The sequence below is a fragment of the Priapulus caudatus genome, unplaced genomic scaffold (genome assembly GCF_000485595.1).
Source record: "Priapulus caudatus unplaced genomic scaffold, Priapulus_caudatus-5.0.1 Scaffold28, whole genome shotgun sequence".
NCBI lineage: Eukaryota > Metazoa > Priapulida > Priapulimorpha > Priapulimorphida > Priapulidae > Priapulus > Priapulus caudatus.
This window is the reverse complement of record NW_014577089.1, coordinates 4,787-18,863: the sequence shown is the minus strand read 5'-3', so window position 1 is coordinate 18,863 and position 14,077 is coordinate 4,787. Positions and strand designations below refer to the sequence as shown.

General features: G+C 39.0%; 3 protein-coding genes across 6 annotated transcripts in view; 1 reads left to right on the top strand and 2 right to left on the bottom strand.

The window, feature by feature from the left end:
- LOC106815237 (protein FAM8A1-like) overlaps positions 1–3,577 on the bottom strand; it is a 5,639-nt gene extending 2,062 nt beyond the window's left edge. The window contains exons 1-4 of the mRNA XM_014819673.1: positions 3,102–3,577; positions 2,667–2,787; positions 635–758; positions 251–402 (exon numbers count right to left, since the gene is read on the bottom strand). Coding sequence (XP_014675159.1) covers positions 251–402; positions 635–758; positions 2,667–2,787; positions 3,102–3,477 — 773 coding nt within the window. The 5' untranslated portion in view covers positions 3,478–3,577. The remainder of the gene's footprint in view (positions 1–250; positions 403–634; positions 759–2,666; positions 2,788–3,101) is intronic.
- A 60-nt stretch (positions 3,578–3,637) lies between these two features.
- On the top strand, positions 3,638–8,289 carry LOC106815247 (protein TSSC4-like). 4 transcript variants are annotated; one of them, XM_014819699.1, is made up of 3 exons: positions 3,638–3,735; positions 6,490–6,552; positions 7,031–8,289. In XM_014819699.1, the coding sequence occupies exons 2-3, from the start codon at positions 6,540–6,542 to the stop codon at positions 7,894–7,896; spliced, it is 879 nt and encodes a 292-aa protein (XP_014675185.1). In that variant the 5' UTR covers positions 3,638–3,735; positions 6,490–6,539; the 3' UTR covers positions 7,897–8,289. The 4 variants fall into 4 exon arrangements, with proteins under 4 accessions (XP_014675185.1, XP_014675170.1, XP_014675196.1 ...); XM_014819684.1 differs by having other exon boundaries at positions 3,639–3,735; positions 7,028–8,289; XM_014819710.1 differs by having other exon boundaries at positions 3,639–3,739.
- A 370-nt stretch (positions 8,290–8,659) lies between these two features.
- The window catches only part of LOC106815004 (WD repeat-containing protein 76-like), a gene marked incomplete at its 5' end in the record, with an annotated part of 8,495 nt that continues 3,077 nt past the window's right edge, over positions 8,660–14,077 (bottom strand). The window contains 8 exons of the mRNA XM_014819410.1: positions 8,660–9,359; positions 10,209–10,311; positions 10,547–10,756; positions 11,396–11,497; positions 11,604–11,725; positions 11,917–12,075; positions 12,725–12,878; positions 13,076–13,218. Coding sequence (XP_014674896.1) covers positions 9,210–9,359; positions 10,209–10,311; positions 10,547–10,756; positions 11,396–11,497; positions 11,604–11,725; positions 11,917–12,075; positions 12,725–12,878; positions 13,076–13,218 — 1,143 coding nt within the window. The remainder of the gene's footprint in view (positions 9,360–10,208; positions 10,312–10,546; positions 10,757–11,395; positions 11,498–11,603; positions 11,726–11,916; positions 12,076–12,724; positions 12,879–13,075; positions 13,219–14,077) is intronic.

Genomic DNA, 14,077 nt, shown 5'->3' with positions numbered 1-14,077 from the left:
GTGTGTGTGTGTGTGTGTGTGTGTGTGTGTGTGTGTGTGTGTGTGTGTGTGTGTGTGTGTGTGTGTGTGTGTGTGTGTGTGTGTGTGTGTGTGTGCGTGCGTGCGTGTGTGCGTATGTCTCCGTGTAATGGGAAATTTATATATCATACCATAAATAATACAAGGCTCTATCTAACATACCTAATGTTTAATGATTTTTCACATACACTAATTCTATTCCATTGGATAAATTAGTCAGCAATGTACATACCAGCCAAATCCAAGGTCGTCAGCAGGGACAACGATAACCCTCCCATCAGGAAGTTCCTGAATTTCACGACACAGCACAACCTTCAACCCTAACATCCTTTTACCGGGAGTTGAACCACCAGACGAAGTAAGCCCTCTTTGCAGAAATATAGTCTAAAAGCATTGATGAAGATAAGATTAGCAACAATGACACAATGTATTGCAAACGTGGGCATATACAGTAATAGCAGCAACTCGCACAGGCAAGCAATTCCTATACCCTGTGTGTAAACAGTGACGGCACCACAGCCACCTTGTATATAGAAGACACTACCATTCGACGTTCAACAGCTTGAGAATTTGACACATTTAAAGCAAACTCAGTAGTGCCACAAGTGCTACTTACCTCATACACTAGACATGACAGTCGATATATAAGCTCCAAAATCATCAGGTCCTGAGTGAAGCGTAGTGCTGTTTCAAAGTTGTCTGAATCAGTCAAGTCTGCCCACTCATACTCTGTCAGCTGTCTGTAAACATATACAGAATATCTGATGATAACAGTGGTTGCGACAAAACATCATAAACACATACAATTACTTTTCAGGTAGATCAAAAGATCCTACGCACAATACTTGTCAGGGCTTATTGTCATGTAACTATGATAAGACCAGTAAGACTATGAAGAAAGCAATAACCAACCAGAACGTTCTTTTTTAATCACTAGTATGATGGTGTATTTACACTACTGGCTTTTAGTCAGAAAGTTAGAAAGTTAATAAATGGCTTAACTTCTCCAAACTTGTTTGCATATATATCAGGAGTGTATAATAGGGAGGAGTGTGACATCAATAAACAAGGGAAATTCGTCATTTACTAGCCTTATAATACCTACGATTTACTACGCGTAACTCATCCAACTTGAGCTCAAATCGGACACAGTACATTCGCCCATCATCGTACCAAATCGTTTCCTCGTAGACACCCGCAATCCGAAGATACAGCCTAAAACCTACGACACGATTCTCCATATTCTTTGGCCAATAATCCACCGCATAGCGCGCCTATAATTCAAACAAAAGGCAGCTACTAACCACACTGTCCACGGCTTGCGCTCACGGCGAGGCGCTGTGGCTCGCAGGGAGATTTCAATCCGATCTGCTGCTGATAGCGATTGGCGTGCGTGCGTGGTATGGGGGCATGCCAGCTGTATTGCCGGCATGCCGGTATGACATAAGGCATACATTGTAGCTGTGTACCGGGTCAAAGGTTATCTCGCCGAGTGTTGCGTTGATGCCTAATCCCCCTGCGAGCCACAGTGCCTCGCCGTGAGCGCAAGCCGTGGACAGTGTGGTTAGTAGCTGCCTTTTGTTTGAATTATAGGCGCGCTCTACGGTTGATTAATGGCCAAAGATTGGAGAATCGTGTCGTATGTTTTAGGCTGTATCTTCGGATTGCGGGTGTCTACGAGGAAAGGATTTCGCACGATGGTAGGCGAATGTACTGTGTACGATTTGAGCTCAAGTTGGATGAGTTACGCGTAGTAAATCGTAGGTATTATAAGGCTAGTAAATGACGAATTTCCCTTGTTTATTGATGTCACACTCCTCCCTATTATACACTCCTGATATATATGCTTTGCAGTGTGGTGTTATAAACCAGCATATAAATCATGGTCAGAACATACCACTTGCACATTTCTGCTTGGTTTAATGTGCAAAAGTAGAACAGCTCATTGACCAAAAATTGAGAAATCAGAACATTGTATTTTCCCAACTTATTGTAGGTGACTAATTGATCAACGTTACACACTCACACTATTGGTTTATTGTAAAAATGCTAAAGACCTTAGAATTGATTCAGATCCTTGGGAATAGAGATAATATCCCTTTGCATTTTCCTTTGTTTTAGAGTTTAGGCAATGCTCTATCGTCTCACATTTAAACCATTCATGGTCCGATAAGTGGGACAATAAAAACAGTGTGAGTAAGACATGGAACCGTGCAGACATGTAGAATGAACCATGTAACACATAAAAATGTAATAGTACTTAATTCAGTAAATATGGTTCACACACAACAATATTTTCATCTATCATATAAGGCCACATTGAAGACCTCCATGGAAAAAAGCAGAGCAGGGTGACAGAGAAATCAGATGAGCAGGAACATGCAAGTGTCCACATGTGAGTGGGCACGCATGTGCACACATGCGTATGCAGGTGTGTGTGCTTGTTTATGTGTGCTTGTGTGGGCGTGTGTGTGCATGTGCATGTCCATACATGTGCTTGTGTGCATGTCTGCTATGTGAGTGTGGCCTTCCATGTGTGGGATCATACTATGTAACATATGGGTGCTGGTTGGTAACTCAAAGAAATTAGGTGTTTCAGAGTCAAATGACTGTTGTTGTATATTACGGCTTTACATGATTGCACGTACATTAGATCAAACTCCTCGGCTGCTATGAGCGTCAAGATGACCTTGAGGACGAACAAAATCAAGAAATCGATTGTCTCTGCGCAGAAACGTTTCCACACGTGAGGTATCCTGTATTGTCGCCCTGTAGAAAACAAGAACACATTAAATCGCTTGCACATTAAAATATTGTTTTACAATTCACATGTACATTCATACAGGTGGAGTGTTTGAAAACCACACAACGAATGTAGCTACCAACGTAAAATGAATAATAAAAATGGTAATGTACTAATGATAAGATTGTCATTGGCATTGCATATATGCATGGTCATTTGTCGAGCATGTGTGCAAAAAAGTGCAGCACGGAAACTTCTGCTAGACTACACCAAGTGGCGGTGACCCGTCTGACAGTTGCCATGCACTTACACAAAACACCTCACACTTTAATTTACAAACCTGGACGTTGAGCTGCTGCGCTAGTTGTGGCTGTGTAAGCCGCTTCTGCACGAAGTCCTGGTGCATGTGGCTGTCCCACACCTAGCGGGAATGGAAGCAGCAGTCCTGCAAGCGGCAATCCCTGGTAGTGTTGCTGAACAACGTTACCATGCGAATCTCTGGTCTCTTCATATAAACCAACGTTGGAGGCTAGTCCTTGTGGAGGTGACGGTGGCATGCCAAAAGGGAACATAGTGTAAAACTTCCATATGTGACATTGCCACATCCACTGCCGTACGGCCACGGCATAGTCGTTAGCGGATTTGTAGTCAACGGTTTCTTGACGGCCACGAAACCATTGCGTGAACTGCACACTAGACGTTTGCTCATTAGTCATTTTGTTGCGTCACTTTTATCTCAGAATAATGCTCTGATTAATATAAAAAGCGTTAACTTTCCAGCAAAGTACTTTCGCTTTTACTCAGTCGCCATTTGTTTGATTATTGTCAAGGAACAGAGGGCGCTGCCGTTTCGCGCATGATACTAGCGCCGACTACCGGTCGGTAATGGTTGAAGTCTATGTTGCTCTGCTACATAGTACATTGATAAACAGTACTTTGTTTGTGTGTAACAGTGTATTATTACTAGTAACTTAGTAAGTACGTTTTGTGTGAGTAGTTACAAGTTACAACTTTGCCTAATAGTAATATATATAATATGGGTTACTTGTCGTAGGTGAATCACAAAATTCGCCTTTTTTTACTAATGTTAGTTGGCAATCTCGTTCAGTGTCAGACTCGGTGTCAGTGAGGCTGAGAGGGTCTATATGAGTCGAAATATCCTAATGCGTAATTTAGCACCCGTTTTATTCCCCTGGGGAATTATAATATTTATTCCTCATGGAATTGTCTGGGATTGTCTGTCATTACACATTAGATCATAGAGAAACAGCATGCACAGTTTGAGTTTGTTCTCCCTACCACTTTTCTAGTAATTATAGGATGAAGTTCAGAAGGAGCCATGCATGTTTGCAGAGTGAGTTTGTAACATGTCATGACACCTTTTAAAGAACTATATATTTACTGCACAGCTGCTGAAATTTCCCCATAAATGTTTTATGGTACAGCACATCATGTAAGCATCTCTCAGTAAATGTAATAAAACATTTCACAAAACGTCTCTACCTTCTTCAAATTTTGATTTTAAACCATCTGTTCCGGACGTTAGGTTGTCTGTCAAACAGGTGACATAAAATGTGGTTGGCCTTAGAGGATACCGACATGTCTAAACTCACGTTTGAAAACATCAGTTGATTGATTGATTATTAAATAGCAGTTTACTTTTGCTAACACAGACATCTGGGTTGGTTTCCTGAAAATAAATTAGCTTGAAACAAAACACCACTTTGTCTGTAAAAACAATAACGTCCGCAACGTCCTAACATGCGAACAAGCTGTCTACCTTGTGAAAAACAATTTTTGTATGTTTCTAGTTCGGAAGTTGACATTACATGTTTGGATTATGATTAACTGATGTTTATACCAGTTGAGTTGGGAAGTTTGAAATAGAAATAAAGAATTTCATTTTTTCACATCCGTGTTACAAAAAATTACTCATTAGCATATTTCGACTCATATATGCCCCCAGGGTACTGCCGGAACGTACCCTGGTACTATCTAATATGCCGGACCGTACCTCGCCTACTCCACTAACGAGTCTAGGGAGTTGCCTACGCCTACTCCCTAACCCTAACCACATCAGATAGTTACCTCAGGTACATATATGTCACCTACGCCTACGCCTACTCCCTAACCCTAACCACATCAGATAGTTGCCACTACCAGGGTACCGGTACGTTCTGGTATACCGGACCGTACCCAGGGGAAAGTTCCGGCAGTACCCTGGGGGACATAGACCCTATGAGCGTCAGTGAGTGACAGTGTAGGATGGCAGCCTTTTGACAGTGTCAGTGACAGTGACTGTTGATAAACTCGGCTCCGAGAAACGTCACATCACGGCCGTTTTCAAACACTTGCAGTTTGCTCAGATTCCCAACATAAACTTGTGCCGATAACATATTTTCTACTGGATAGGTGTCAGGCTGTGTGTATTACCGTAAACCATTATCTTTATTACAGCTAATTCTAAAACCTTGTTCTTGCCGAAAATGTCAATGTGAACAAAATAACCAGATTGCAACTGCACTTTGATCGGAATATGGGCAATCCAAATCGATGCTAGTTAAATACTTGAAACCGAAATGCTAGTCGCACGGTGACGCCATGTGTTTGCCTCGGCTTAAAATTCACCGTCAGTCGATCCCCTGATTTTAGTTGAACTGAGTTAAGCACATGTGATGTCGATTGAGTTGTTTACACTCACTCCATCTCAGAAAATAGCATAAAAACCAAACGCCAAAACACTGCAGCAACATCAACCAACCCTAGTTTAACGTCATAGCAGCAACTGGACTTGGCCACGGCGCAGGCGATAACGACTGGCATTATATCAAAGCATTTGTCTATCGAGACTACTAAATAGTGTACATTTCAAGTTTGTAAATTCAGGACTATTGAATGTTACATGGGCTTAATTACCATTTATTTCAATGTTCTGTGCTCAGGATAGTCATAAGTGTTCTTTTAGCTGGACAGCCTTGTACAATAAATGCCCCAGATTTTATAAAACCAAATATCCCTAAACGTAAAATGGTCTGTTTGACAGATGCCATTGCGATCTGTAGACAGCTGAGCAGCTCAGTTTCATTACAACATGTTTTTGTCACATGTTGATGGAAAATTTTTTACAGTTGTGATTAGCTGTTTGTGAAGTGGCATGCAACTATGTTGGTGGAAGTTAGAAACTATTCTCTAGACGTTAATGCACCCATGTGCAACAGCTGATTGGAAACAAGAGTTTCTTTTTTTCTTTAATGTCGGAAAGCATTATGGTTGGTTGTTGTCACTCTAGTGTGTCTTGACCTTTACTCAGTATTCAAGCAGTGCCTATAACATGCAGATATAAGTACTTCGAGCATCCCAGATGGTTATTGGTTAATGGTTCATTTGAACTATTACATGGCATGTAAGTGTGATCCAGTACAGTTTCCTGCATTCTAAGCGACAAGAAACTTTACAGGACAACTTGCTTTATACATTCTAGCACAAAGGAAATTATTAAAAGCTGTCACGTTAGTTCAATTATGTATGCTACGTTCAGACTGTTGTACATGGCCCTTTACTAGGCAGGTCCGACTAGGTCATGTCCCTCCTAAATTTTCTTTAGTGCACACATACATTGTGTGATAACGAACCATGTTATGCAGAGAATGAACAATATTTTAAGTGTTGTTATGCCTGCATTTGTCTGCAGTTTATATTTAAGTGAATCATGACTGTTGTTCTTGTAGCTAGCCATATCACCAGGAACGCATTTCGGGGATAAAGTCGAGGCTTGAAGATGCCTGCTAGAGGTATTGTAACCTTGTCACTTGTGCAATAGTTACTAGTTCGTCTCTTGTGCAATAGTTCTAAATGTAGCCTTTGCAACTATGATGAGTGTGTGGTTTACATACTTATAACTCAACTAGTCACCATATTCAAGCTTATCCACCAGGAATTTTAGAAGGGGCATTCATGTTAGGCAATCTGGCAACTCATCCCCAATAGCAAATTGGAGTCAATTACGCATGTCCCAAGCATAATGTGTCAATACAGCATTTCTGTGCTGGCATTGTTGAAAATAAACACAGCTGGAAATTATGGCATGTCGATTAGGCGAGTAAGGATTTGTGCGGTGTTGCAAATTATCTTCAGCTTTGAAGGCACCTAGGCTCCGACATGTATTAATGGCCTAGGGAGAGCCCTGATATTTTACTTGCCATGTTTACCTTGTACTAATACTCCCAGTTTCCTCACATTTATATAGTTTTTCACTTTTGTAACTAGAAGAAGAACAAGAGGAAGCCAAGGTATACAGCTTGCCCTCAGCAGATGACAAGTTCTTGTCACGTACCACTGATGTCTTTGGCTGCCTTCAAGAACTGGAAGACAAACACAAGCAGGTAGAATCGTCACGGGAAAAAGATGACTCGCTGTTGAAGCCAGAGCCAGAGTTCCCTCAACTAGGAAGCTCCGGGCCGAGTGGATTTCTAAGTCCACATGGCAGGGCACCTAGATCACGAAATGCCCCGGGTTTTAAAAAGGAGCCCAAGAAATGGACTTGCTACTCTTTAGCCGATGTCTCTAACAATGATATGTCAGAAGCTACAAATACGTCAGCTGCACTTGGCTTTCTGGAAGAGCAACGAAAATTAAAGAATCCTGATACTCACACGAAAAGTGAACTAGTTGGAGGACATTCATTTAGTAAGAGAAAACTGACCGAATGTAGTGCAGATTATGGGGACAATGAACCGTCATCTAATATCACATCTGAAGGCTCTGGGAAGATTATCATGCCACAGTGCGTGGTTGGTCGAACCAAGCACCACAAACCCAAACCTGTACCATCAGAAAGTAGAGCTGCATGTGATGCAGTAGGAATAAACTACTTGCAGGAAAGTTTTGAACAACAAGACAAACAAGAGGTAAACTTAGATGCAGAGTCCAAAGCTGGTCTGACCACAAAAACCTCTTCAGATGGTACACTTGAGGAGGTGGCACACATTGAAATGTCTTCCCTTGAAACATCAGTAAACATAAGTGATGTTTCTACGATAGAATGTAAATTAACTGAAGAGCCCACATCTGGTATTGTGTTTAAGCCAACAAAGAAGAAGCAACGGAGTACACGAGCACATGTTGATGGTGAATAGTTATTGATGTGCATTCAATCAAGAGCCAATGATGGGTATCATTAGCTCTTGATTTAATGGAAATAGAGTATCATAGTATAAATGCATATAACCATAAAATAATGATGAGCTAGTATTGTAGAGGTAGACATGAGGTAGAGGTATGTTGAACTAGTTCTCATTGTGTAGTTTTGTCACTTATAAATACGTAGAGACAATATCTTACGCATGCTCTTAAAAGTGACATAAAAAAGAATGGCTCGACACCCATTCTATGATATAATTATGACTGCAAAATATGAAACCAGTGATGTATATATACTGTATTGACGTTACTATATACCACTTTACAGTTAAAATTTAGTTCCGATGGAAGTCAACAAAATTACAAAGTAATAAAGCAATTGCTATGTATATTGTTGTACCTGTATAATATTTTGTTATTACTAATTTAGTTTTTATATAATGTAGCTAGTGAAATTTTAAACAGAAAATGCTGGAGTTTACTGGAAAGGAGAAATTTTGCAGTATGCACATCAGTTACCATATGTGTTCAGGACAAGCTGTAAAAGGAAGCAACCACCATGACCCATGCTCTCTGAGACTGGTAGACTGCTGCAGATTGGGCAGGATGGCTAAACACCTTACAAACTAAACACACACATGTAGTCTGTGCAATGGATTCATTTTCTACAAACCAGAAAGTTCCTGTTGTTGTGGTCAGCACTGAATTATACTTCTATTACAAATTAAAACAAAAATCAGTAAAAAATCAGTAATAAGGTTGAAGTATTTAGTTTGAAAAGAGCTATATTATAAAATAAGATCTATACTATATACAATGCTTTATTTCTTTAATTATAGACAATAGGCTATAATATATAAAACTATAATTTAGCTATTGACAAGCCCATTAATCTTGCACATGTAAAAAACATCTGTCAAATAGGAAAGTTGCAGACATTATATTTCACTTACATTTACTATTATTTACTTTGGTTACCAAGTCATTTCCATACTCTTATATCAGAGTGTATAAATTCTATAGCTTCACTGCAATTATAATTAAGCAATAATATATGTGTCAATTAAGCAATGGTTATTTAAACCCACAGTTAATTGTGAGACTTGCAATAAAAAAATCAATATTAAAGTAGAGGTTATAGTGTGAAAAAATATAATCTAACCCACTGTTTCAACATTTTGGTCAAATCAACAAATTTCTGCCAAATAACTGTCACAGATGTTTCCATACAGTTCAGTTACACCATTAATTCAATCATTGGTTATCAGTATTATTTACAACATATAGCCACAGACTTCTGTAAGGTGTTTTACATGAACAGATGTAACCTTCCACTGGAGTTTCCACCAACAAGCACATTTCTTGTTGGGTGGAAAGCATTGACAGAGCATACTGAACATAGGTACTCTTGATCAGAGAAAGTATTCACTAGCTCCCCCTGGTTGTCAAACACTTCAATCTGAAACAAATGAAGTATAAAACCATTTAAAAAATCCCCACGCCCATGAATAAACTGGATAACTGTAAAGATTTTTAAAAATGTTGAAAGCTATACAATGGGCAGTGGAATGAAGAAGGAAGTAAGCTAGTGAATGTTAGCAATACATAAAATTGTGATAAGACATCTTTCATACACGTAGCACCAAAGTGAAGTAAACAATTGTGATGCAAAACCCAACAGACGATCGACTATTAAGCTGGGTTTACACTATCGATTTTTGTCAGCAAATCGTACCGATTTCAAGTGCAACACAATCACCGTCCAACACAATGGGCTGAAATTCGATTGTGTTGGTGTCGGAGTCGGAGACAAGTCGACGAGTTGGCGAAATAGAACGTGTTCTATTTTGCTCGATTCGGATTCGTGAAATCGGCGAGTTGGATAAATCTAATTGGCTTAAAAACTTTCACGTGATACCTAGTCAAAATGGCGGCGCCCAACAACACGGACAAAACCATGGCATTTATAGATTTATTTGAGAAAAACGAATGTTTGTGGCGCGTTGATTCGCGGCGTAGTAGAAGTAGAAGTAGTAGAGTACAAGAATCGTGATAAGAAGAGGGTAGCGTGTGAGAAGATAGCTCGTGAGCTTGGATAGAGCGGTAAGTTAAGTTAGCGTTAAGAAATTAATCGGTACGATTTGCTGACAAAAATCGATAGTGTAAACAACAGCTCAACACCAACTTCTATTTGGGTCAAGTCGGGGGCAAAGTTGGAGTCGCTTGAAATCGGCACGATTTGCTGACAAAAATCGATAGTGTAAACCCAGCTTTAATAAGACAATCATCTAGTAAAGAATTCACATACCCTTCTCGGACGATCCATGCTACCAACAATGAACATGTCGTCCCGGCTTGGATGCCACACAGCCTGAAATCTTGTTAACCAGCGACCAGTGTAGTTGTTGTGGCTGAAAAGTAGCAAAACAAATGGTTGAGTTACTTTCTAATTATGCCCAATATAGATGAGCAGCACGGCCATAACTGCACCGATTTAGCAGCTGCATGCGCCATTGAAATTATTCTTCCAAAATATAGATTTCTACCATGCTTTATGTACAAACTATATGTAAACATTATGACAGGCAACAGACACATAAAGGATGAGTATCTTCTTCAAACTTTGCAATGAAGGCATTCATTTACCTGATGGAATGTAGAAGTGGTGACTTTTTCTGTGAATCCTCCAAATGTGAAGTGTCATATATTCGGAGTCTGTTATCCAAGCAGGTAGTCAGAATTTGTTTTCCCGTAATTGGTGAATAACATGCAGAGCTAACAGACCTTGGATGAGGAAGGGAGGCGATGCAGTTGGGCTTCTTCCCCATATGACGTAAATCCCATACCTTTGCAAAACTATGAAAGATTCATATTTAAAAAAAATATATGCAGATTTATAACCATGCGTACTAGAAGTAACGATGGCTGGAATATGACTATGACACATTTAAAAATGTAAAACCAATTTACAGCTTTAATACTCTCATAATATTTATTACTTATATAGTTTTGGTAATATGCTACCTTACTACCAATCTACATTGCTCACTTGACAAAACATGACCAGTTGCTTTTCCCTACCATACTAAACTAAGCCAGATATTGCTTTATAGTTTATATATCATACTAAAATTTCGGAGGTATAAGATAATAATTGCATCCTGCATTCGAAGCTCTTTCAAGGTTCCGCTTGCTGCTTAATAGCAATTATGGATGTTCCAAGTCTATTACTGATGGAAAAAAGAGCAAAGCTCGTGAATTAGGAGGCAGACTGGTTATGATTTTAGCTTACAATCTCGATGAGAATAAATAAATAGTTCAACTTAGTTACATGAGAGCAAGCAGTTGGTCATGTATATGTTAGTAATTGGCAGTAAATTAACTTAATCATGTGCATAAAATGACACAATTAAATAATACCCACGACATTTCTATAAATGTTACATTCCTATGTGGAATTACACATTTTGTGGACACAAAGAGATGAATTATTACCCATCCACTGAACATGTTAAGACGTAATGCTTGTCAACTGGATGCACAGAGATAGTCCTCAAGCCCTTGCTGTGTGCTACATAGGTTTTCTCGGCTTTATACCTATGAGATACAAACTATGTGTAGTATTCACAATAAACAAAATACATAGGCAGGCAGGTTTCAAACTGTTTGATGTTACCTCGAAATACAATTATTCGCCACTTACCCTTGTGTTCTGCTATCGACCAAACAAAATTCTCCGGTTCCAAGAGCAACAACAAAGGTATCAGCTGACGAAAAGTCTATATCTCTGCACATTATGTCATCCTCTTCATCAGTGACATATGCCTGGAACATACAAATAAATCACACAACTCACCAAGGGACATGTAAAATTATCAAATCGAATCCTATAATGCTTCATTTGAATAAGAAGTAATCATTTCAGCATAAACTGATTATTTGCAAATAATAAATGCATATACTAATTACATTATTTTAATCCCGTTTGTTGATTTGCCTCTATTTTATGTGAGTACCTCATTAAACACTCCTTTAGCAAGATCAGCATATCTCACTGTTCCATCATAACTTGCAGAATATAGGTGTCCAGTATCTTGAGGATTAAACTTTATTGAGGAGATTGGCCTTGAATGGGGTTCATATAGATGCACACCATTACTGCCTAGACTTGAACCCTACATGTTCAAAATAAATACATTTAGCAACACTGATGCCCATACAGATGTTAAATATTACTATACATGTGTCATGATGTGATTGTGTAGTGATTGCAATTAGATTAGATATGTATGCATACTATTCAATTGTTCCTTCTATATCATATCCAGTCTGTTAGTTCATTTTTAATCTGTATTAGAGCAATACAGTTAATATTGTTATATAATAGTTTATTATAATAATTACAGTAATTTAGTATAAAAAAGCCAAACCCTTACATAAGGGTCACTCCCAAAACCAACCCAAAAAGTGCTTTATATTGTCAAGTATCCATTCTATAAAGGTGGATTCCACCAACGTATCAAAAACGTCCTATAAAGAGAGGGGACTGTTCCATAGAGGAGTTTAATACAATGCCGCCAGCTAACACAGGTGTAACTGTAGTTACTTAATACAGTTTGCAGACATATCATGCCAAATACATTCTATATTGTAATACACATATAAAGAAGCTTTGCATTAATGCTACAATATGTCATATGATATATATGCATAATTTAAATAACTACGTACCTGTATTTGAGCATTCAGAAAAAACCATCATTATAACGACTCTGGGATCAACTGTTATTACTCACATTAAAATTACTTAATCCCGACACATACCACATCCCAGAGGCCAACGTGACCCCACTTGTCTCCAGCACAAACAAGTGTTTGTTGTTCAGATGGATGGATAGCCACTGAGAAGATGCGTGCTGGTACAACTTTGGCTACCCGCTTAGCACTGATTGCCATTGCTTGGAATGATTTCACAACACTGTAACGATCACCAGAAAGTATTGCCTAACATTACATCGATTGACTGATTGCGTAAGAAAAATTATAAATCGTTTCTAAAAAATGCTTGAAATGTAAAAAATGAACTATCAAAAATTAGATAAAAATAATCCAAGTTCCCTGTTTGCACCACCAACATCAAAATAGCGATTAATGGACACTGATCTCTAAGATCACCTTTTCAAACTTGTATATCCGTTGTATTTCCCGATCTCTCCTGAACACAGACCCTTCAACCTGGCAAGTGTCTCTTCACTATTCTCTGAGCTGTCTTTGTTTTTAATATCAGCCATAGTGATTGGTCCTGCTGGTGGACGAGGCTGCAATTATAATATATGCGCAGATAGATCCCTTCCTAGTGTACTGTACTTATGCATGCATGTATACAGGAGCATGCCAAGGATGAATGGGTTCCTGGTTTAATACTTTATTGTATGTTACATCATGTATATATACACATTATGCAATAAATGCATGCAATAAAATTATTGATTGCCTGGAAAATGTAGTCTTAAAATAAGAGCAGATTTATCAATGCTATACTCGCCCTACACTTAACGTTTCTATTATCGTAACATATTTTTCCAGCCCATGAGAATAGAGCTAGAATTTTGCCATGGCAGTGACAGCAGGTTCCAGTTGCCTGCCGTCCTAACTTGCCGTAGTGCACTCTAATTTCCAATTAGATTCAATGCAGCACTTGCCTCTTGCCATAAAAAGTTTTATTGTGTGATTCCTAGTGCTGTCTATTTATTTATGCAAAGGTCAATGTACGATACATATGCAGGGGTAGAAAATAACTTTCGAACAAGGGAGTTCAACGGACTCCCTGCCCTCAAAAAGAGGGAGTCCGCGGCAAAATGAGGGAGTCCCCAGTCTGAAGTTCAAAATTAAAGATATTAACAATAATGCATGTGCTTATTTTGAAGATTCATGCGGTTGCACGTCTGCCAAATTTTCTTTGGACATTTGCTGAAAAAATACGGTAATTCGGCGAGGCCGTGCTCTGGAACGAACTAGTTAGTATAGCAGAATTTTCAGGGAGTCCTGCATATGTCAAATCAGGGAGTCCGGCAGTAAATCAGGGAGTATTTGACTCCGGACTCCCGTTAATTTCGCACCCTGCTTATGCAAATGACTTACATGTTCATCGACCAACGGTTCATTCAGTTGGTAATT